We start from the raw sequence: 21,028 nt of genomic DNA on the forward strand, positions 1-21,028 counted from the left end.
TTTCTAGTTTGGAGCTTTGGAATCGGTCAAGAGTATTTCTAAATAAGGAAACAATTGCCTTCTCCTTTTTAGGGGGTATGACATCCCTTGCTATTTCTTTTTTTAAAGTGAACACTTGGTGTTCCTAATGCACCGATATTCTTCAGGAAAGCTATCCTTTATTTTCATGGGCTGCTGTGTCTGTACTTCTGCAGTTATCTGCTTCCTGCTCAGTAACTACGGTTGCCAAGAGGTATACCCCCCCCCCATGGAAACCTTAAAATTTCGTTTCCCTGGGCTGTTTAATTACAGTGCGCCTCCCCCACTTTTCATATGCTCTAGATTGAAAACAAAGGGGACCATGAACTTGGAGATGCAAACAAGGCACAGGAAGGAGACGAGGAGAAAAACGCAGAAAAGGCGCAGGATGGCGACGTCTCCCAGGACTCCAAGCCAGGTAGGAAGCTGCAGCTTCGCTTTCCCAGCTGCGCACAGGCTTTAAAGTGTTTTCCCTGTAGTTCCAGGCATGTCTCATAAATTAAGCTGTAACGAAGGCATACTTCCCCATAGCATGAGTTGCCAACATGGCACCCACAAGGGCTTTCCCTTTGCTCCCTTCTGGCCGCCAATGAAATTGAGGCTTGAAAAGGCTTTCTGTTATAGCCAGTAAAAAGTGGAGGTTTAACTCTCCCCTCCAGGGCTGTAACAAACGAATCCTGAAAACAGCCTGTTTCTGAACTTAAGTTAGGCTTGGGAAAGAATTCCTATTACAGTTAGGAAGCTCCTTCCAATTCAGGGGTGATTTCTAGGGCAGAAGAGGGGGGAATTGCAGCTGGAAGGGAAAGGGTTACACCTTCCGTCCTCCGCACACGTGGATACACACATACACACACCCCTTTGCAGCCAGTAGAAAGCTGCTTCTAGTCTAATTATTGCAGAGGTGATACAACTGGGGAGCCAATAGTTAGCACCCCTGTGACCACTGCCTCTGAAATTAGCTTGGGAAGAAGTCTCTTGGCTTTAATGGAAGCCTTTTTTCAAGACTAATCGTTATGTGTGCGCATTAGCAGGGGGGGTACCATCCTGGAGTTTAGAGCCGGGAAGGGAAGGTTATCTCTAGCTGCCTCAGCTGCCCTCCCCAGGAAAATACCCCGATTAGTTTAAAAGAAAAGCAAAAATATTTTTTTCCCAGCCTAGTTAGTAGCTGCCAGGGGAGAGAGTGGTTGCAGTGCACAAGTGATTACGGCTGTGGCCTGTGCTCCCATGGAGATCCCCACATTTTCTCCAGTTTGTGAATGTGTCCGTGGGTGAATAAACATCGACAACCCCTACTCCACCGTAACATGTCTGCTTTGGATAGAATGCAGTAGTCCATATTCAGGCTTTATCTCACAAGCCTGGCTCAGGCGCTAAATCTTTATTTGAAATCCTTTCATGCTTCAGGCAGGAATTCTTTTCATCTTGGTTGTACACTTTGGGTAACAAATGCTGAGCTGAAGCAGCCCTGCCTAATAGGAATTGGGTGTGTGATTTCCTCTTGCTAAGCCATTGGTTCAGCCTTAATCGGAAAGAATAGGTGGGCAGGCTGTGCCCACTTTTTAAGTATCTTGCTGTCTTCTCTGCCTTTCAGTTGACAGAAACTCGATAATTTAAATCATGAAAACATTTATGTCCTTTAGAACAATTGAGTCTGCTTTTTTGAAATTTACATAGTTGGGTCGGGGGATTGGTTTTTAATAATTTCTCTTACCTTTAGTGTTGATTTGCATAGTTTGGGGTGGAGGAGGTGAGCTAGTGGAGCCCTTTGCCCAAAGCATCATCCTTAGCCTGGTAACAAGAGAAAGGTGACGGTCAAATGATTATTTCGCAAATCATGGATAGGCCAGTATATCCAGTGAGCTGATTCTGGGTGCTGTTAGGAAGCTGTCTCACTGCAGCAGTCCCTTGACCTTAAACTCGGAAATCAATATTTCTCTTTCTCAAATGGAAGGGGACATTCTGAATGGGTGCACTGAGCACACCGCATCCTTCTTGGGGCGGGCCGAGCCAGAGGTGTCTATTTTCTCGACTGTTCTAAGGAGGGCACCCAAGACGACAGCTTATCCCAACTAGTGGTGTCTTTCCGAGAGTGAAGCTGAAAGTACTTCATGGTCTTATTTTATGCTAGAGGTTTGAGCGCTGCACAAATAATCAGGAGTGAGATGGTGGCATCAGCTGCGCTAAAGGGATGTGCAAGACTGACTAGGGAGTGTTTTTGTTTAGATGAGAAGGAGGCAGACGAGAACAAGGAGAACCTTGATGTGTGCAAAGACAAGGAGGGCGACGCTGGGAAGAAGAGAGTGGAGCACGAAATCTCCGAAGGGAACGTGGCAACGGCTGCAGCTGCTGCCCTCGCCTCGGCTGCCACCAAAGCCAAGGTTTGTCGGGCACAGATTTTCACTGCATCTGGTTTCCGGTGCTGTTCAGGGAACGCTTTTAAAATGACCCCATTGTTTGCAAAGGCACCAATAGAGCTTGTTTCTGCTTCTCATGCCTTTTTAAAATGCACTTTCTGTGCTCCTCGGCTTCAGCTGTATGAATGTTATCATTAAATGAAATTTGTTTCCCTGTGAATGGGTTTGAGGCTGCCATTGTGGGCTTACTAAAAGGCACAGTGAGAGAGCCTATCCAGAAAGTTTGTCAGCTTCTTTTTCAGCTTTTGATGGGCTATTTCTTTTGGTGGTGAGAAGATTCAAGAACTCAGCCAGGCATTCCTTTCCTCATAAGCCCATTACCAATTCCTTGGGAGGTTAGCACATTTGAAAACAGAACTTAGAAAGTGTGGCTGAAGGAAGCCCTTGTGTGGAACTTACAGAACCGGAGGAGGAATTTCCTCATTTTTCTGGCCTTTGGCACTTGGCGCAAAATAGATGTTTTTCTCCTGCTCTGGTCTCAGTTTTCCGGTTTCCAGGCTAGCGCACAGAGACCCTCTTTAGCAAGGCTCTCCCCATGATTCCCCCTGCCCGCTTCTTTGGTTCTGCTGCCTTAAAAAGAAGGGTTGTTCCTTATTTGCCTATCACTTCCATCTTGAACAGTGATATCTTCACAGAATGGTAGTATGATGCGTCTCTTGTTAAAGAATGAAACGGAAAGAAATATACCCAACAAATGGAGAAATCAATGGCAAAATAGCATGTTCAAGAAATTTGGGGCCGTCATACGTCTTAGTGGAGGGGTCCTTCCCCTTCAAGCATAGATACTCCCACAGCCTGACTTGTACCATCTCCGAGTGTTTGAGACTTACAGCCTGAGCAGAGGGCTCTTGTATAACATACGTTGCTGCAAGTGTCCCATCCATCACAAACTGATAGGTGTCATTAAAGCAAGCAATACAAAACCGAATAAGGATGAATATTCTGCAAACAGGAGGGGTGGCTCTTCTGCCTTAGCTAAGCCAAGCCTCCTTTTCTTTAAGGTGTGAGTAGAGAAAAGGTGTCTGGCTAATTTAGGAAGGGCCTGTAGCTCAGTGGTAGAAGATCTGATTTGTATGCAGAATGTCCCAAGGTTCTGTCCTTGGCGTTTTTAAGTGAGGGTCAGAGAGTTGCTACCAATCAGTGTGGTCAGTTTGAATTCCATGGAGACATAGGCATCCTTGTTCCTGGCAGTTTGGTGCTTTCCAAAGCTGAATCGTGGGGCAACCGTGCTCTGCTTTTCTCTTCCTTTTTTTTTTTTTTAAGATATTTTATTAGATTTTAGAAAAGAGAACAAACGTAAGAAAAAGCAAGAACAAATGCACAAAAATACCGAATTATAAAATACAGAAGAAAAAAGAAAAGACAATTAAAAAAACACATTTTAAGAAAAACAAAAAAGACAACAAAAACACAAAAATCCCTCTTTTTAATCCACAACTTTGTTTGACTTATTTTCATGACTTCCTCACATCTCCCTTTTTTGTATCCCTGTTGAAAATTAATTCAGCAAATTCTTGTCCAATTTATTTATCTAATTATCCATCCAATCTTGTTTTGAACCTCATTGCTAGAACCCCTTCAGTTCATTTCAAAACCATTAACATTCAAAAATTTTACAATGTTTCCGTAAATAAATTTTAAATTTCTTCCAATCTTCTTCCACCAACTCTTCTCCCTGGTCTCGGATTCTGCCAGTCATTTCCGCCATCTCCATATATTCCATTACTTGCATCTGCCATTCTTCCAGAGTGGGTAGATCTTGTGTCTTCCAATGCTTTGCGATGAGTATTCTTGCTGCTGCTGTTGCATACATAAAAAAAGTTCTATCCTTCTTTAACACCAATTGGCCGACTATGCCCAGGAGAAAGGCCTCTGGTTTCTTTGGGAAGGTGTACTTAAGTACCTTTTTTAGTTCACTGCTTTTCTCTTCCAAGTGGAGAGGATGTTGGTGTGCTCAGGTCCTCCTGTCGGCTTCTTACAGGTACCAGCCACTGTGTGGGCAGGATGCTAAACTACATTGGCCATGGGCCTGATCCAGTAGGCTCTTAGTAGATGAACCAATCGCCCTCCTGGTTTGCATGAAAAATCTGGGAATTATTGCGACCTGTTAGCCAGCCCTGCTTTGTCTCTTGGGGATGACTCAGTCCCGTGTATCAAAATGTACTCTTAGTAGTGCCAGTTCAGCATGACAGCTGTTCCAGAGGTTCCCATGATCATAACTTCAGTGTCAAAGCCCATCTTGAACAGTCTTTCAAGATGTGTTACAGAAACATTGGAGTAAATGAAGTTATTACATGAGTGGAAATTTTAACATACTACTTTGTTATAGGTTGTTGTAATGGGTTAAACCACAGAGCTTAGGACTTGCTGATCGGAAGGTCGGTGGTTCAAATCCCCGCGACGGGGTGAGCTCCCATTGCTCTGTCCAAGCTTCTGCCAACCTAGCAGTTCGAAAGCACGTCAAAGTGCAAGTAGATAAATAGGTACCGCTCTGGCGGGAAGGTAAATGGCATGTGCTGCTCTGGTTCACCAGTCGGCCACGACTGGACCTAATGGTCAGGGGTCCCTTTACCTTTAATGAGCTCCTACGTAAAGTAGTTGTACAGTTTCAATTTCAGTAGTCTATGGGTTAGTACTCCATGCGAGCGGCAGAGGAGGGTATATCAGGGGCTACTTTGGCCCTCTGATAAATCTTGGCATTAAACAGATTCCCAAGCAAATACTGTAGATAGCATAAAAATAAGCTACCATTGAACCTTCAAACCTCACTTACTGCCTCATGCGGTTTCAGCACCAGCTAGTTCACATTTTCAAAGACACTGTATGTTTGATAAGCCCCCTGAAATCTGAAGAGGAAAATGAACTGTTACCAGGTTAGAAGTCAGAAAAGGTTTTGTCCAAATGAAAAAGCGGGGGGGGGGGGGGGGCTTTGCTATTGTCTCTCCTGGCATGTAGGTAAGGTGTGTGTGTTTGTGCTTTTCCTCCCAGCATCTAGCTGCTGTTGAGGAAAGGAAGATTAAGTCCTTGGTCGCCCTCCTGGTGGAAACACAGATGAAGAAACTGGAGATCAAACTCCGTCATTTTGAGGAGCTGGAAACAATCATGGACAGAGAGAAAGAGGCGGTAAGACTGGTTGGGGAGGGGGCATGTTTATTTTTTATATGGTGCCCCCCTGAAAGCTCAGCGGCGTTGGTACTTTGGGGGCTGTGTCAGTTTAAGCTTTCATCAGCATTTAAATGCTTCCTCTCTCCTGTGCATTGATGATGCCTCCTTGCTTTTGGATAACGCACATCTGTACAGATCTACTCTTCATATGGTTTTGAAAGTTTCATTCCATATGCATTTACGGAGTGATTACTTATCTCAGTTCTGCGACACTGTGGACTTGGTTTTTTCCTGTCTGATGCAAGAAAAATTGGAGAACGGTTGGGGACACTGAGTATCTGAGGATAGTTGCTTCAAAATGGAGTGTGCTGATTTGGTTCCTAGACAGCCTTCCCCTTGGTCAGGCTGCTGCTTAAACAGGTTCTGAACACCCAGAATTCAGTTGGTTTGCCTCTTGTCACTTTCCCTTGGATCACTTGGCTGTGTGTGTGTGTGTGTGTTGGGGTATCTCATTAGCAGTTCCTTCCACCACCCCTCACAGGACCCTCAAATGCCAGCCTAATTAGATTCCCTTTAAAAGTTGCAGGAGCGTTGTCTAGGATTGGACCTTGGTGAGACTGCAAAAGGGTGTAACTCAGGGCAAAGCAAGGCTGATGCTAATGGGTGGAATCCTTGGGCACCTGCATAGGCTCTTCTTACATCTGACAGCTGTCTTGGACAGCACCTCTGCATTGCAGTAAAAGTTAGAGAGGAAGCCTATAACTAGTTAAATTGAAACATGGTACAATAAAGCACCGTCCACCTAGGAGCTTAGCCCAGGCTTCAAAATCCAGGTCAATTGCAGTGTTTTGATTTGCTTCAAGAAGAAGTCAGAAGATGGACTGCTCTTGCCCTCTGTATGGGCAGAGCAGACCCACAGAGCAGGGGGTTGGACTAGACGGTGTACCTTCCGACTCGGCGATTCTGTGACATACTCTTCAGCTCGGTTTCTGTGACGGCATTTGCCAACCTGGTGCCCTTTTGATGAAGGACTATGGCTCCCATCAACCCCAAATGACTGTGCTGGGTAGACTGTCCATTCTGTGTAGGGCTTGTTCTCTTTCTCATCACACAACCCCTTACATTTGCATCTTGTTTTCTTCCTGATCAAGGGGTCTGGAGGCCAAGTGAATTGGGGCCTTGGGTTTCATACAAGGGAAGGAATAGGCAAGGAGGAGCTTGTGTTCTCTTAGGGACATCCCCCTCCATGTTGAGAGGATGTTGGCATTAATAGGTCCGCCAGGCACAGTGGTGCCTCGCAAGACGATTTTTTTTTTTAAATGATATTTATTAAAGTTTCCAATAATACACATAAACACAAACAATATTACCAGCATACACACATACACAAACAAAAACAAGTATAATTTCAATTAAACCTTATTTTCAATGACATACTTCCATGACTTCCCCACACCTCCCCTTCTTGTATTCCAATCGCCACTCGCAAGACGAAATTAATCCGTTCCGTGAGGCTCTTCGTATAGCGGTTTTCTCGTCTTGCAAAGCAAGCCCATTGACAGCTTAGCGGATTAGCGCTATTAGCGGCTTAGCGGCTTTTAGCGGATCAGCTGATAAGCGGCTTAGGGCTTAGGAAAAGGGGGGGAAAGGGAAAAAAACCCCGCAGGAACTCGCAAGACATTTTCGTCTTGCGAAGCAAGCCCATAGGGAAATTCGTTTTGCGAAGCACCTCCAAAACGGAAAACCCTTTCGTCTAGCGGGTTTTCCGTCTTGCGAGGCGTTCATCTTGCAGGGTACCATTGTAATTCTGCTTGACTGCTGCGGGGGCCTGCCTGGATGATGACAGCTTGCTCCCCTGGTTTGGCACTGAATGGGGAGGTTAAGAACTTAAGAAGAGCCCAGCAGCCTGTTCTCACAGTGACTCACTAGGTGCCTGTGGGAAACCTGCAAGTGGGCTTGGAGCATGGCAATCATTCTGGACCAAAAACCAGCAACTGTCTGCCCTACCCCATCTCATGACATCCTGAGCTGCTCCCACTTGTCATCTTGTCCTGGCCTGGGAAAATTAGCAGTGGGTGCGGCAGCTGTCTGTCAGAGAGCAGGGAGAATTATTTTCCACAATTGGAACGCTTAAAGGATATGTGTTGTCCAGATTCTGACACGTAATAACTTCTAGGTTCTTCTGCCCTCATCCTTCAGCTTTTCCCCTCCTTTAGGGCCACACTCAACCACCTAGCAGGTGTGGTGGTTGTGGTTTTTAACAGCTTAGATAGCCAGCATGAGGGCGGCGACCCAAGCCAGGTTAGGATGGTGGACTGTGGGGGAGTCTTTAACACATTCCTCCTGATGCCATGGTGCTGATCAGAATTTGTCTATACTGACTGGCAATGGCTCTCCCGGATTCCTGGCAGTACATCAGCCTTACCTGGAGAAGTGGGGGTTTGAGTCTGGGTCCTTCTGCATGCAAAAACAGGTTCTCTGCCACTGCATTTTCCTGCTGGCATTTATCACCTGACGTACCAGACTGCCAAGACAGGCTGCATCTTTCTGGCTCAGCCCCGTGTGAGGAGGTGTGTTGTGTCTTCCACTCCCCCACACCAAAAAATAAAAATCTGTATCATCAGCTCCTCTGCTGAGCATCTCTGCCTTGCTCCTCCCCACCAGCTCACAGACCCCGCTGCTGATTGGCAGATAAGGTAAGAGCTGTTGCTAAGGGGGAGATTCTCCCTGGGTTCCCATATCTTTAAGGAAAATCCTCTGTTGCATCAGCCATTCTCACTCCATCTTCAGGCATCTGATATTCTGTCTCTTTCCAAGCAGACTTTCTCATTTGTAAATTTCCCTCCGAAAAGCTCCCAGCGATTAAAAAAAATAATGCAGCTTTTAGTCTTTTCCTGTGGGTCAGTTGCCCAAAACCTCTCATATCACAATAAAGGCTGTTTCCTCGTTGTTTCGAAGTGGGGAGCAGAGGAGGGGGAAGTCAACAGGTTTGTGCATAATATGATCTAATTTGTAAACCGAAGCTGTTTTAGGGCTGTCAGCCCAAATTGTATTCTGAGTCAAGAGCACTTGTTAATCCAGAAATTGTGACAGAGTGTATTACGATGTACAGTTGACAGTGACATGTGGGGGGTGGGGGTGTTCGTTCCTGATTCCTGGAGCAGCATTTTCACTTGTGTGCCTGGTGCCAAGATTAAAAATTTTCCACTTGCAAGATACCATTTTAAACAATGAAGTTACAACTTGGGTAAAGCCACCCAGTGAATATGAACCGAGACCGAATTCCAGTGCACTGTTATTTGAGAGGCTGTGCAACAGGCTGAACCTTCCCCGCCTCCCTCCCACCATTTGGAGATGCAGAGTGTGTGAGCTGAATTCAGGACCTCGTGCAGAATTTTACAACCTCAGATCCTGATTTATTTCCTATTTTCATTAAGTATCAGAAAACCCCGGGTGGTATCTGTCTTCCCACATGACACTCTCTTTTTCCTGGACCTTCCTCCTTCCTTTCATTGGTCATACCTTCCCAAAATAATAATACTCAATATTTTTTTGGGGGAAAAACAACTGCAGTTGTATAAACCAAACAGATGCAGGCGTTTGTGCTTTCCGTTTGGCATTTGCATGCGGATATCTAGTTGCCACATCTGGGTATCCTTGGCTTGGCATGTAGCATTTGTGGCTTCTGCTGCAGCCCTGGGTTACGCAGCCTGATTCTTGTCATATAAAGCCCGTTTCAAGGCAACCTTTCCCAATTACAGATCCTGAAAGCTTTGCTCACTGTCAGCCCTCCCTGGCCCAATTGGATTGCTCCCTTTGATTACTGTCACCACTGTGAGCAGAATCTCTGCTCCTGCCCAGCTTTTGCCGTCATGCGTTGAGTGCCGTGCATAGCTTGATCTCGGTGTGATTTTTGTCTCATCGTTTTCTACATGACCTCGAAAACTGGAAACCAAAGGCTAGTGTGCTGACATGAATTTGCAGTTAAAGTGTCAATATGAGGAGGGTCCTGTCTTGCAAGAAGGTCGACAAGTCAGTTCTTGACTAAACAGCTGGTGGCAGGCAACCTCCAGCCTGCGGGGGCCCCCCAGGCCTCCCCTTTTGACCCATGGGGCTGTCATGGCCAAGCAAGCCCTACCTGCCTACACCTGTCACCGTCGATGGCAAAGGCTGGACTTGGGCAGGAAGGACTTTGCAGGCACTGCAGATCAGCTGGTTGTTTGTGCCTGCAAAGCTCTTTGTGCAGTGCCTGGATGGTGCTGTCCGCACTACTTTGCCCCAGAAGCTTGGTTTCAAACTGCAGGCAAAGGCAGGTCACCTGGAGTCATTTGCACCTGGTAATTTACTTGTGGGGATGTGGGCAAGTTTCCTGCCTCTGACCGAGAGGCGTTCAGGGCTTTGGGGATGAAAGGCTGCTCTGCCTCTGCTATGTCTTTATTCTATGTGCTGTGTTCTGTGTCGCCTCTCAGACTGTAGCAAACCAACTTCTTCTTAGCCTCCTCCTTCCTGCTGGCCACCAGTCACTTCATCCGTGCTTCTCCTTTCCCAGCCTCTCCTATTGTCTCCTCCATTCAACTCCTGTGGCATAAAATTTATTTTCTTACCTGCTGCATTTTTATCCCACCTTTCCCTCCAAGGAGCTCCAGGCGGCGGACATGGTTCCCCGCCCCCTCATTTAATCCCCACAACAACCCCGTGAGGTAGGTTAGGCTAAGAGGCAGGGACTGGCCCAAGCTTCATGGCTGAGTGGGGTTTTGAAACCCTGACACTCTATTCCCAACACTCTTATCCGCTGTGAAACACTGGCTTGCTAAAATTCTCTCTCTTAAAATTCTGTTCAAGAGCTTGACTCACATGTTTTGTACAGCACCTTGAATACGCTGCCCGCTAAACGCATGCATGCATCGGTGGCAATTGCAGTTTCTTCCTCCCCCACCCCCTGCCTGCCACAGTGATTGCACATGGCAAAACTGCTTGGAGAACGTACTGGTAGAGGTATTGCCCAGTTGTACCCTTTTGGGGGTTGTCCCCCCCCCTTATGAACCCACATCGCTGCCTTTGCTTTTTATATGACCCTTAAAGAGCTGCTGCCTGTTGCTAGCTAGCTATTTGCCCCACTAGGGAAGAATGAGGTGGCCAATTTTGGCAGCGCTATAGCTCCAAAGAGCCGTGATTTGGAAGGAGAAGCGTGTGTGTGTGTTTCCATCGCAGAGAGCTGCCACAACAATGCTGCTTTATTAAGCCTTCCTCTCGGAGCAGTTTCAGCTGTGAAATTGCCCCCCAGCTATTGAATCGCGTGTTTTTTCTACCCACACACCATTATTATCACTGGTGAATCCTTGGAAATAGGTGTCTTGTTTATCCAAGGAGAAAGGAAGGCATATTAGCAGAAATAAAATGCATCATAGTTGTTGCTTGCTGCAGAGGCCACCCCACCACCCCAAGTACTGGAATGCAGCTGTGAGCGCTCTCCCAGAAGGATGCTGCCCTGCGTGGTTGAGATGGGTTTTAAGCACATGGTGCAGTGAGAACATGGGAGTGCAGGGGAAATGCATCACGCAAGTTATCCTGTTCTAATCCTCAGTATGGATTGAAATCCAGGACGCTTCCTACTTTGGGGCCGGCGCCTGCCTGCCGGACACAGCACAATGGGCCCCCGCTTCTCACAAATGAATACCTGGGGGCAGCATTACTGTTTATTTATACTTAATGTTCTGACTGCCCTGTTTCAAAAAGATTGTTTCAGAGCGGGACAGGGGGCAGAAAGGGGCAAGCAAAATGGCCAAGGGTTTGGAGAACATCTTATCTATCAAGGCTAATGTGTTGAGGGCTTTTTAGTCCGGGGGGGGGGGGGAGAGAGATCGCCAATGGGGAATGTTATAAAACATGTGAGAGGTATGGAAGAAGCAAATAGTCCCCCCTCCTTTCTATGATACTTGCACTTGGACACATCCAATGAAATTGGCAGCAGATTCAGGATGGAATAAGTAGCGTTTTATAGTGTTTAAATATTTAATATGAAATGTTTTAATTCATAAAGCATTTATAGATTACCTTTCATATTAAAAAGCTCTTGTTGACACCTGTCTGTCTCAAGAGATAACTTAGGACGCCTCCAGCGCTGAAGTCAAGCTGCTGGAGAATAACAGCGCCCGCTGTGGGTGCAGAGACTGGTAACTCATAACTGCTGCCTCCCACATTGGGTTTTTGCTGCCTTAGCAGCACCCAAGTGACTTCTCCGGGGCGCAAGCCTGGGCGGTGTGTCTGGAGGTCTGCCCAGGCAACAAGACCCACCCAGCCCAGCCCCACGGATGCAGTCCAAAAGAAAGCAGAGCAAGACGTTTGGCAGTGCTGTTTACAGCATAAAATGAGGTGGATAGCTCAGTTGGTTAGTGTGGTGATGACTACACCAAGGCTGCAGGTTCAGTCTCCATAAGGGATAGCTGCATATTCCTGCATTTCAGGGCGTTGGACTAGATTATCCTCAGGATCCCTTCGAACTCTAAAATTTGGTAAAAACTTTTGCAACACAATAAAAAAAGAAAATTCAAGTTCTAATGGCACAGTTTACAGAATATACCCCCTCAGGGTGAGGTGATGGCTCTACATTGGCTCCCAGTACATTTCCGAGCACAATTCAAAGTGTTGGTGCTGACCTTTAAAGCCCTAAATGGCCTCAGTCCTGTATATCTGAAGGAGCGTCTCCACCCCCATCGTTCTGCCCGGACACTGAGGTCCAGCGCCAAGGGCCTACTGGTGGTTCCCTCCCTGCGAGAAGCAAAGCTACAGGGAACCAGGCAGAGGGCCTTCTTGGTGGTGGCGCCTGTCCTGTGGAACGCCCTCCCACCAGATGTCAAAGAGATGAACAACTACCTGAAGATGTCAAAGAGATGAACAACTACCTGTTTAGGGAAGCTTTAATGTTTGATGGGCTACTGTATTTTAATATTTTGTTGGAAATATTAATATTTTGTTGGAAGCCGCCCAGAGTGGCTGGGGATGCCCAGCCAGATGGGAGGGGTATAAATAATAAATTATTATTATTATTATTATTATTATTATTATTATTATTATTATTATTATATTTTATTTTATTTAAAAGGGCATTAGTCCAGAAATGAGGATGGTGGCGCTCAAGATCTAGTTGAGCCTCAGCGATGTCATTTTCCATAATGGATGTGTTGGTTTAGTTCAGGAGGTGGTGGCCTGGAAAGGTTTGGGTGCCGATGCTTTAACCGAATATCAAGGAATGCTGTACTGTACAGACTTGTATGCGGGCGGAAGGAAAAGCACAAGGTTTTTTTTATAGCTTGGCTTTCAGTCGATACACAGCTGTGAATCTCTCCCTTTCCCCCATCAGCTGGAGCAGCAGAGGCAACAGCTGCTGACGGAGCGCCAGAACTTCCACATGGAGCAGCTGAAGTACGCGGAGCTCCGTGCCCGCCAGCAAATGGAGCAGCAACAGCAGCACAGCCAGAACGTCCAGCAGTCCCACCAGCATTCCAGCGGCCCTGGCATGAACCCTCTGGGGACACCCAGCCACCCGGGCTTGTTGTCTCACCAGCAGCCTCCTCCGTATCCCATGATGCAGCACCAGATGCCCCCTCCTCACCCACCGCAGCCAGGTAAGGGCTGGGAAACACATACACCCCCTTGCGCTTTTGGTGGAAGTTTGGAAACGGGTCTGAGGCTGGACTGTGGAGATGTGCCAGTTTCAGCAGGTAAGTATGCTTATTACCACTGCGGCGTTTCTGCAGACTCCTTCCCCCAGAAATTCATAGCTTTGTGGCAAAAAAAGGGGCACAAAAAAATAGGTGAGAGGCAGCGATGTGCCTGCACACTTTGGACACATCCATGTGTAGAAGTGTAAGGTAAAGGGACCCCCTGACCATTAGGTCCAGTCGTAATCGACTCTGGGGTTGCGGCGCTCATCTCGCTTTACTGGCCGAGGGAGCCAGCGTACAGCTTCCGGGTCATGTGGCTAGCATGACTAAGCCGCTTCTGGCGAACCAAAGCAGTGCATAGAAACGCCGTTTACCTTCCCGCCGGAGTGGTACCTATTTATCTACTTGCGCTTTGACATGCTTTCAAACTGCTAGATTGGCAGGAGCAGGGACCGAGCAATGGGAGCTCACCCCATCGCGGGGATTCGAACTGCCGACCTTCTGATTGGCAAGTCCTAGGCTCTGTGGTTTAACCCACAGCGAAGTGTAGGGGTTTGCTTTTAGCTTGAAAGCTAGGTGTTCCCAGGAAGCCAAGTAATGGGTCCACAATACATTGTTTGCTCTGCAAGGGGCACACATCATTCAGAGCCCTAGTATTGGAGCATTGGGAAACATCAGGCCACTTTATGACATACAGGTCCTGCAATTCTGAATCTTAAGTACCTCTCGTGCCATTTCCCCCGCACTTTGTTATCAAAAAAGAGTTATTCCGATCTGGATAACTGTGTGAGAGGGTGAGAGAGCACCTTTCCTCATAGCTGGCTTCGCACACTACCGTTTTGTGTAATTTTATCATGACCGCTTTTCATCTCCTCATTTTATATCTTCCATTTCCTGGCCTTTTGTAAGTGCCCCACTTGATCACGCTTCTCCACACCTGTCAATCCATCAGCACTCTGGAGGCCGATGAATGAAAGAGGGCAAGCCTCCCATCAGATTACAGTGTCCTGGAGGGGGGGCAGTGCCATTCTAAACAGGGGCTGCTTGTTCTATCTGCTTAGCTGCCCCACACTAGGCATGGCGTGATACACATGCACTAGCACCACTGCCTCACAACGCTCTGTTGAAAGTCCTCGAGGGAGGCTTCTTCAAATCCAAGCCCTATCTTAAAATACTGAACCCAAGGCATCACCTCGTGATGAACCTTTTCCAATAACCTCTCAGGAGAGGATTAAACAGCACATAACCTCCTGAAAGTAACTTAAGACAAGCAGCTCTAATGTGCCAATTGTGAGCGCGCCAGCAACTGCTCTGAGAAGCCAAAAGCATCTAAAGGAGTGTAGTTCACGCTGCCTTGGGTTTCTGGAGTGCAATCTCTCTCTCTCCTCACCACTGCTGTTGCCTTGATAAAATACTTAGTGGATCAGTCTTACTGATAGTTAGCATGTTCATCTAAATCAGGGTTTCCCAAACTTTGGTCTCCAGGACTACAAGTTCTGTCATCTGTCATGGTCGGGGATGCTGGGAATTGTAGTTCAAAAACAGCTGGAGATCTAAGTTTGGGGAACCCTGATCTAAATTGTTTGCGGGGGGCGTGTTGGACTAGACCAGGCACCCCCAAACTCGGTCCTCCAGCTGTTTTGGGACTACAACTCCCATCATCCCTAGCTAACAGGACCAGTAGTCAGGGATGATGGGATTTGTAGTCCCAAAACAGCTGGAGGACCGAGTTTGGGGGTGCTTGGACTAGACCTTTGGGATCCCTTCCAGCTCTACAGTTCTGCGTAACAGATGCCTGGGCTTCTTCACCCTGAAAGTCGGCATCCTCTTTTGGGAAGAAGTTGCAAGTCTCAAAATCCTAAAGCAGTTTGTTCTCTGGGAAGAAATACGAACAGATCCATGAGTAGGGAGGCAGGAGTAGATTTTGCAGTAGTTTGAAGTATAGGATCAGGAGAAGGGTGGTGCAGTGAAGTAGTTAAAATGGGAAGAGGAAGCAGCAAAGAACACCATGGCAAGGCTGTTCCGATGGAGCGACAACAGATGGGGAGGTGGAAGCAGAAGAGGCAACTTGTCAGGTACACGATTCTTTCTGGGTAAACTGTTATGTGTTGTTAAAAATCCAGACCTGTCCGTTCTCATCAGTGGCACTGTGCTTGTAGGCCTGCGGTGCCAGAAAAACATGAGCAGTTGAAGCCGGGTGGATTTATTTTGCTCAACCTCTTTTGCTCCAGTACCCCAGAAGTCTGTGCCTCTTATCAAATGCGAGTCCTCTAGCAAAACTAATTAAAACCTGAAATGAAGGCATGGTTGGGAAAATGACCTGTTAACAGCCTCCTTCCCCTGAATGACTGGCACAGACTTCATGGTAGTCTGTGGTTGTCCAAATGAGTGGCAGGGATGAGCATCTACCTCACAGCAATGTCAGAGGAATGAGCAACAAAGGTTGCCCCATTGTGCGGGGGCTTCAGCGCTCTTTGCTGTATAGGAGGGAGGCAGGAAACTTCCCTCCATTGGGCAAGCCTGCAGTGACCTCCAATTTAACCTGGAGCCCCCTAGTTTAGAGTACAACTCGTGTCATCCATGACTCTTTCCCCATGCAGGCTGCAGCTGATGGGAATTGTAATCCAAAATAACTGGAGGACAAAAGATTGGGGCAGCTGATTTTAATTCCAGCCCCGTACAAAATGCTTGCGCAATGGATGAGAGTTCAGAGAATGCACAAGTGTTCTCCTCAACTTCACAAACCATCACAATCTTCCCCATGAAGATTGATAATGTTGCAAGGACCCTATTAGATCTGGGGTGGATAACCTATTTTATTATATTACAGTATGTTTTTATCATACAGTGGTGCCTCGCAAGACGAAAAGAATCTGTTCCGCGAGTCTCTTCGTCTAGCAGTTTTTTCATCTTGCGAAGCAAGCCCATTGACGGATTAGCGCTATTAGCGGTTTAGCGGCTTTTAGCGGCTTATCGGATAAGCGGCTTAGAAAAGGGGGGGAGAGGGGAAAAAACCCGCAGGAACTCGCAAGACATTTTCATCTTGCGAAGCAAGCCCATAGGAAATTCGTTTTGCGAAGCACCTCCAAAACGGAAAACTCTTTCGTCTAGCGAGTTTTCCGTCTTGCGAGGCATTCATCTTGCGGGGCACCACTGTATTCTACTTTTATTATTTTATGTTATGCTCAAGGGCCACATTCACTCTTGGCCAGTCCTCTGCGGGCTGCCAATCAATAGAGGGTTTGGTCAGAAAACCCACCCCCACACGGTCACATTCAGGCTTTTTCTGGTGGTACACATCAGTTGCACACACTCTGCACATGCCAGCACCGTGTCTCCTTTATTTATTATTACGTTCACTGCCACTGCCAAAATCAGCAAGCCCTTGGGAGATCAGAAAAGTGTGTGTGTGTCTCAGATCAGACCTCTGAACAGGCAGTTAAGTCACCCTGTGTTAGACATTATTTGAAGCTATCAAAGGCAGGCAGCACCACAGTCCTTTGTTTTCCTTCTGTAAACTTGTCTGGGCTTGTTGTTGTTGTTGTTGTTGATTATCTGGTTCTACCTCCCACTGCCCAGTTGTACAACTCCGGCATGTACAACTTCATACAGTGGTGCCTCGCAAGACGAAAAGAATCCGTTCCGCGAGTCTCTTCGTCTAGCGGTTTTTTCGTCTTGCGAAGCAAGCCCATTGACGGCTTAGCGGATTAGCAGCTTTTAGCAGCTTTTAGCGGCTTATCGGCTTAGCGGATAAGCGGCTTAGAAAAAGGCGGGGGGGAGGGAAAAAAACCCCGCAGGAACTCGCAAGACATTTTCGTCTTGCAAAGCAAGCCTATAGGAAATTCGTTTTGCGAAGCACCTCCAAAACGGAAAACTCTTTCGTCTAGCGAGTTTTCCGTCTTGCGAGGCATTCGTCTTGCGGGGCACCACTGTATATGTGACCAGCCAGCAGAGATTTCTGTCCTAGCCTCAAACATGTTAGACCACAATATCTGAGTAGAATCTTACCACCTCTGCTGCCCTAGAGGTACTGTGACTAGCCAGTGTTGGAAACCAAATACCCAAGGCTAGGCAGGTGCCCAGCTCCAGCAGGGCTGCTCCGGGACTCATACTTTTGTTTATTTTTAGTCCTTGCTGCCCACACTTCACCCAAGGATCCCAGGGTGGTTTACATAAATATACGGGGGGAAACACAGAATCTAAAACCAACCGCTGTATTATCCCCACACACCCAATGCAAGACTGCTGCAGCATCTCAACCTACCCTTCCAAAACCCCGACCAGCAGCGAAAGCCTCACAATGTTGCTGCAGGACACACAGGAGAGAGGGGAGCATCCAGTCCTATTGAAAAACACCAAGTGTCTCTTGGGGAACTTCCACTCAGTGACCAAATGCGCTTGTAACACATGGTTTATTGTGACACACAGCAAGTTTTGAATCTGTCTGCTAAACAGTGGTTCTCTGCACGACACATGGTAGGCCTCCAGTACAACCATGGATTAAGGAGACCACCCTGAACACCCGTGAATTGTACTGGAGTCCTCTCCAGTACAATTCACTCCAGTACAATTCTTCTTCCCAGAAGAAGCATTACGGGAAGACACAGGAGGGGAGAGGTTTCCCAGAGGCATCTGGTTGGCCACTGTGAGAACAGGATGCTGGACTAGATGGGCCATTGACCTGATCCAGCAGGCGGTTCTTACGTCAGTACAGGCAACGACCATTTTACGTGCGTTCAGTGTGTGCATGACTGCACACGTGTGCATTGCCGTGAACCTGGAAGTGACTAGGGAAAAGGCGAAAACGGTCCCAAGAGAGCGCAGAAAAGGTGAAAACTGTGCAGGAACGACACCTAGCAATCCCACGAGCCTTTGCAGGTGCAATGCCAGGAGCCCTTGCACTGGCAATCGAGGCCTGTGGCGAGTTTGAGGGAGGAGGTTTGGAGGGTCTTTGCAGGCTTTTTCAGTGGTGGTCCCAATACACACAATTTCACTTAAAACGAGTGGTGCCTCAGAATGCAACCCTTGCGTAAAATGCTTGTTGCCTGTATCCGTTGTGCTCTGTTTTTCCGCACTCTGAGCAACTGGTCCTCAGACTCCCACCTTGCTCTCCTGCTTTGTTTCCGCCTGCAGTTCCCTTGACCTCCAGCTCACCAGGTGTGCGCTCCGTGCCCCAGTTAGTCTGTGCAGGGTGAGCTTGTGTGTCACCTGTTCATCTGCAGAAGGAAAGCTACAGCTTGCACTTGCTTGCTTGCCTGCCTGCCTGCCTGCCTGTTGGATTTCTGCAAGAGTGATCTTGGCAGCGTGGAGGGATAGGCAGGCTTGCACAGCCTCTGCAACCATCCCCAAACGACTTCTCTGTGAAAGGAAGAGGAGGAGGAGGCCCCAAGGCAGAAAGCACACACAGAGGCCACCAACCCGCTTGACCTCCTTCCTTGGCTCCGTCACAGTGGCCTGGGAAAGGTTGCGCGCCTCTTACCCCCACCCTCGGCAACCATTCCCTGGCAGGCTTGCCTTTGCCTCCTGGTGACACGTAAAAAAAGCAGAACCGCTAATCCGGCAGAGCATGCAGGGAAGCGTGGGGCTCGAAGTCTCTTGCTGAAGTGATAGGCAGGTCTCGAGAAAAGATATGGGGACTGAGAAGGGGCCCGTAAAATGCTTACTAGCCAAGAAGAAAGTGGCGGGGGGGGGTAGCTATGGTTTACAATCCAGAGCATTTTGTTTAAAATGTTTCTACGTCGTCCTTCGTCTCACCGGATGAAGAACAGGCATATGGGGGGTGGGGAATCCTTCATATGAATCAGAAATTGAGAGGTAGCAAAAGCCGTAAGGCAGGTGGAGGCAACACACCTGCTTGCAGCACCTAGACCTCCAGGGCTGGCTGAGTTGCTTCTCCCGTGCCCTTGTGACTTTTCTTACGGTTCATGTAATCCCTTTCAAATCCAGACCTCGTTATTCTGTTGGGTAGCTTCTAGTTCAAAGCTTGTTCCCTGGAGAGAAACTAGTCTACGTGCCGTTGGACTTAAGCTGAAACATCCTTTGCGAGGAGTCTTGAGGTGCTCCAGCCTGAATATTCAGTGCCACCACTTGAGGCTGCCCAGTGCCCAGGGTGGTTTCCATGAGCTCGGCCCTAGCAGTCGCTACATAGCCCCACTGGATTTGAAACCTGGCTAGGCAAAAAGGCTGCCTGTGCTGGAACTGGCAGTAAAGGGAGTCAGGCAGGGGTTGTTGCCTCCTGCGGATCCCAGAGAATTATTTAACTACATTGAGCTGTGCAGGCCTTTTATGCCTGCAGAAAACACTTGAGCGAGTTTCATTGCTTGGTGCCTCCTGACAGAGATATTTTATTTAGGAGCCATAAATATTTGAAGGTAGCCAGTTCAGTCCTGGCGTGCCACTTAGTTTGCTTTATGTCTGGGCAGTGTTGGCCTTGGAAAAACTACGTTGCCCGTTGCTTGATGTGTTCGGAAGAAGCTCCCTGGACACTTGCTTGGTGTCCAAATTGGTCTTAACCCAGAAAATAACCCTCTCGGTGCATTAGACTGGTGTTTGGGGGGGGGGGCGCTGCCATCTCTCCGACTGGCGTAGAGTGAATTATCACGCTGGAGAGAAGTGATGGAAATGTTCGCGGCAGGCGGAGTGGGGAGCTGGAGAGTTGATGCTAAATTAGCTACCGTGCTTAATTATTCAGTGCCTGGCTTTGCGATTCTTTGGGTCTCCTGGGGGAGACATGCAGCAGGAAGGGCAGATTCCAGCGCTTGCCTAGTGGTATTAAGACTCTCAGTCCAGCTTTATGGAACCCATTCATAATTTTTCGGGTGTGTGTGTAAGCACGCTTAATGGCACTGCGTTGCCCCACAGAAGAGACTCTGGTTTCCGTGCTCTCCCTGCTAGACACATCCTGCACACTGTAGAGAGCTTCTCTTGCATTCAGCTGATTTAATAACAAATGTATTTATTACATTTATATCCCACCTTCTAAGGAGCTGGAGGTGGTGTACATACTTCTTCTCCCCCATTTTATCCTCACAAGAGCCCTGTGATGTGCATTAGGCCGAGAGACAGTGAATAGCCTAAGGTCACCCAGTGAGCTTCTTTGCTGAGTGGGCCGGGATTCGAACCCTGGTGCTCTAACTATTAAACCACACTGCCACTCTATTTTTCTTAAGTGGCTGTCAGGCAACACGGCCACTGCTTCCTGCTCAACCTTAGACTGTCATCCATTTTGGGGGTGGGACGGGGTTGCTGGCAGCTCTCAACCTGCAAGTGTGTCTCTATAAGTAATAACCCCTTAGCCTTCCTCCTCACCCAAAAAACCCCCGTAATGTGGGGTTGGGGGCTTACCTTAGAAGGGGGACTTGTCAGGGCTAGCAAAAGAACATGATGTGGCATATTTTGAGCTCCCAGGAAAAGCCCTTAGTGCTCTGGCTTAATATAAATTCTTTCTAATGTTAACGGAGAAATCTGAGGGCTCCCTTGGACAAAAAAAAAGGACAAGCCAGGAATACCAAAGCAAACAGCAGCCAGTAGGCTTGGTCTTTATTGAAGACGGTCACGATAGGACTCCCACCTGCCACCAGGTGGAACAAGATGGAAGCCCCGACAAAAGAGCCCCCAAACTTTTATTAGCTGCTCATCCCCATGTTACAACCCCCAAACTACATCACTAATACATCACGGTTACATCATGAAAGGGAAGGTCTGGTGGCAGTAATCTGAGCATCCTGGACCCTGCCCCATGGTTCCCCTTGCCCTCCACCAAACACCCATCAAGTGTAAGAAAAGAGATCTTTATATTTCCCTGTTTCCCAGTCAAGTTAATCACAC

At 47.7% G+C, this 21,028-nt stretch overlaps 1 protein-coding gene across 2 annotated transcripts in view; it reads left to right on the forward strand.

Annotated features, from left to right (window-relative positions):
* Window positions 1-21,028, forward strand: part of SMARCC1 (SWI/SNF related BAF chromatin remodeling complex subunit C1) — a 111,235-nt gene that overhangs the window by 77,322 nt on the left and 12,885 nt on the right. For both annotated transcript variants that reach the window (XM_079996411.1, XM_079996410.1), the window contains exons 23-26: window positions 322-436; window positions 2,242-2,396; window positions 5,421-5,555; window positions 12,898-13,162. In XM_079996411.1, coding sequence (XP_079852537.1) covers window positions 322-436; window positions 2,242-2,396; window positions 5,421-5,555; window positions 12,898-13,162 — 670 coding nt within the window. The remainder of the gene's footprint in view (window positions 1-321; window positions 437-2,241; window positions 2,397-5,420; window positions 5,556-12,897; window positions 13,163-21,028) is intronic.

This window comes from Podarcis cretensis (assembly GCF_951804945.1).
Source record: "Podarcis cretensis genome assembly, chromosome: 12".
NCBI classification, from domain to species: Eukaryota; Metazoa; Chordata; class Lepidosauria; order Squamata; family Lacertidae; genus Podarcis; species Podarcis cretensis.